The sequence below is a fragment of the Bubalus bubalis genome, chromosome 11, assembly GCF_019923935.1.
Source record: "Bubalus bubalis isolate 160015118507 breed Murrah chromosome 11, NDDB_SH_1, whole genome shotgun sequence".
NCBI classification, from domain to species: domain Eukaryota; kingdom Metazoa; phylum Chordata; class Mammalia; order Artiodactyla; family Bovidae; genus Bubalus; species Bubalus bubalis.
Genome location: NC_059167.1, coordinates 75434293 through 75437006, shown reverse-complemented (window position 1 = coordinate 75437006; position 2714 = coordinate 75434293). Strand labels below are relative to the sequence as shown.

The following is a 2714-nucleotide window of genomic DNA, read 5'->3' as shown; positions in this document are numbered from 1 at the left end:
TATCTTTGGTGAAGAATCAGGTATTCTTCTTCAGTCCTTCATGGACTGATGTTTTAACAAATGCAAAATTTTATACTGCTTTGCTATCCTGTGACATTTCTAGAGAATTTTCTAAACACTCGATTTCCGCACCTAACATGACGCAGACTTGTAACAGTTTGTGGACCTGCACCTCTGTGTGGATCATTTTTCATTGCTTCAGGGAATCTAAATATGAATAAATCATAACCCCTTCCTCCCAGAAGCTTACAGCCTACGAGGTGAGTTAGACCGGTACTCAGTCTACTAAAATACAAGAAATAGTCAAATAAATGCTTGTAGTATAAAACAAGACCTCACAAATATGGTTAAAATTTAATAGAACTTGAAGACAAATATCTTCCAGAGATGGGGAGTCAAAAGGAAGGCTCTGTCTATGAGAATAAGGCTTGTATTCTTAAAAGTTGATGGAAGAATTGAGAAGTGATGAAGAGTATGTGTGATTGGAGCTAACCTATATTAGTTTTGAATCAAAAGTCAAGAATTTCAGGTTGAATTCCTATTACCCATGTTGACCGATCTTGTATGTCATAAATAACATCATAGCATCTACCCTAGAAGGAAGCAGAGTGGTATTAAATACAGAGAAAATTTGGTAGTTATGCTAGTAATTTAAATTCTAGTAACAATAAAGTAAGACTTCAGCTAGTAATATAATTCTAGTAATAATAAAGTAAAACTTCATAGATGCAATCAATATTTAAGTAATATTGAAGATGAATGTGTTCCTAGAGGTAGGGACAAGGAAGGAGGAGATAGGTCTTTCTACTGGATGAAGGTTTATAAGACTTCAAAGAGATTGCAATAGTGATTAGTGCTATATGACTGGGCAGATCATAATAGTTTTGAACCCAAAATCGAAAAGATTTGGGGTTGAATGCATATTGCTGCTGCTAAGTCGCTTCAGTCGTGTCCGACTCTGTGCGACCCCATAGACGGCAGCCCAGCAGGCTCCCTTGTCCCTGGGATTCTCCAGGCAAGAACACTGGAATGGGTTGCCATTTCCTTCTCCAATGCATGAAAGTGAAAAGTGAAAGTGAAGTCGCTCAGTCGTGTCCGACTCTTAGCGACCCCATGGACTGCAGCCCACCAAGCTCCTGGGTCCATGGGATTTTCCAGGCAAGAGTACTGGAGTGGGATGCCATTGCCTTCTCCGGAATGCATATTACTCATGTTTATTTTCTTGTGTCTTATGAGTAATACAGTGTATCAACCCATGGAGGAAGAAAAGGGTATTAAATGCAGAGATAAGTTGGTGGTAAGAACAGCTCCATATAACAGCCATCAGTTTTACTGTGTAAACACGGTTTAGAGGTCACGAGCATTTTAGATCAGTTTTCATGCTAATATATAAATTGGGTTTCATAACTTTGACCTTTCTTCTTCAGATTCATCAACACAATTGTCATAATTTGCATTTTTGCCTACTGTCCTCCTTCAGATAACAATGCTAACAAAGTCCATGGATGGAGCAAATCAGTCTGTGGTATCAGAGTTTCTGTTTCTGGGACTCACCAACTCCTGGGAAATACAACTTCTCCTCTTTGTGTTCTCCTCCACATTTTTCATGGCAAGCATGATGGGGAACTCCCTTATTATTCTCACTGTGACTTGTGACCCTCACTTACACTCTCCCATGTACTTTCTATTGGCCAACCTCTCCTTCATTGACATGGGTGTTTCTTCTGTCACTTCTCCCAAGATGATTTATGATCTTTTCAGGAAACGTAAAGTCATCTCCTTTAGTGGCTGCATCACTCAGATCTTTTTCATCCATGTCATTGGTGGTGTGGAGGTGGTGCTGCTCATTGCCATGGCCTTTGACAGATACGTTGCAATATGTAAGCCTCTCCATTATCTGACCATCATGAGCCCACGACTGTGCATCTCCTTTTTAGTGGCTGCCTGGATGGTCGGCCTCATCCACTCCACAGTTCAACTGGTTTTTGTGGTAAACTTACCCTTCTGTGGACCTAATATGTTGGACAGCTTTTACTGTGATCTTCCTCGGTTGATCAAACTTGCGTGCATAGACATAAACCAACTAGAGTCCATGGTCACAGCCAACAGTGGATTCATCTCTATTGGCTCCTTCTTCATTCTGATCATCTCCTATATTGTCATCATTCTCACTGTTCAGAAACACTCTTCAACAGGTTCATCTAAGGCTCTGTCCACACTTTCAGCTCACATCACTGTAGTAGTCTTGTTCTTTGGTCCTTTGATATTTGTCTATACATGGCCATCTCCCTCTATACACCTGGACAAATTTCTGGCCATCTTTGATGCAGTTCTCACTCCTTTCCTGAATCCAGTCATTTACACACTCAGAAATCAAGAAATGAAGGTTGCAATGAGGAGGGTATGCAGACAGTTAGTGAGTTATAGAAAGATTTCTTAAGTGATGGCTGTATTGTAAAGATCCCTTGTTGATTATTGACGGTCATTACTGATGATCAAACTCAGACAGAAGTTTTGATTGTTCTACCTTAATTTAATTATGCACACTGATATCAAGTCTATTTTGTCTTTCATTTAGGAGGGAGTGACATTCACTTCTGAAGAGAGGTGTTACATATTAAGTATTTATAATCAAAGATTATAGTAATCTTGAGCCTCAGTTCCTAAGGAATAATATTCATATGAAGTAACTATTAGAAATACAAAACAGATAA

At 39.4% G+C, this 2714-nt stretch overlaps 1 protein-coding gene across 1 annotated transcript; it reads left to right on the top strand.

The window, feature by feature from the left end:
* The first annotated feature begins 1486 nt into the window (after positions 1-1486).
* Positions 1487-2440, top strand: LOC102393731 (olfactory receptor 4F3/4F16/4F29-like). Its single transcript, XM_044925527.1, has one exon. The coding sequence runs from the start codon at positions 1487-1489 to the stop codon at positions 2438-2440; it is 954 nt and encodes a 317-aa protein (XP_044781462.1).
* Positions 2441-2714: the final 274 nt, after the last annotated feature.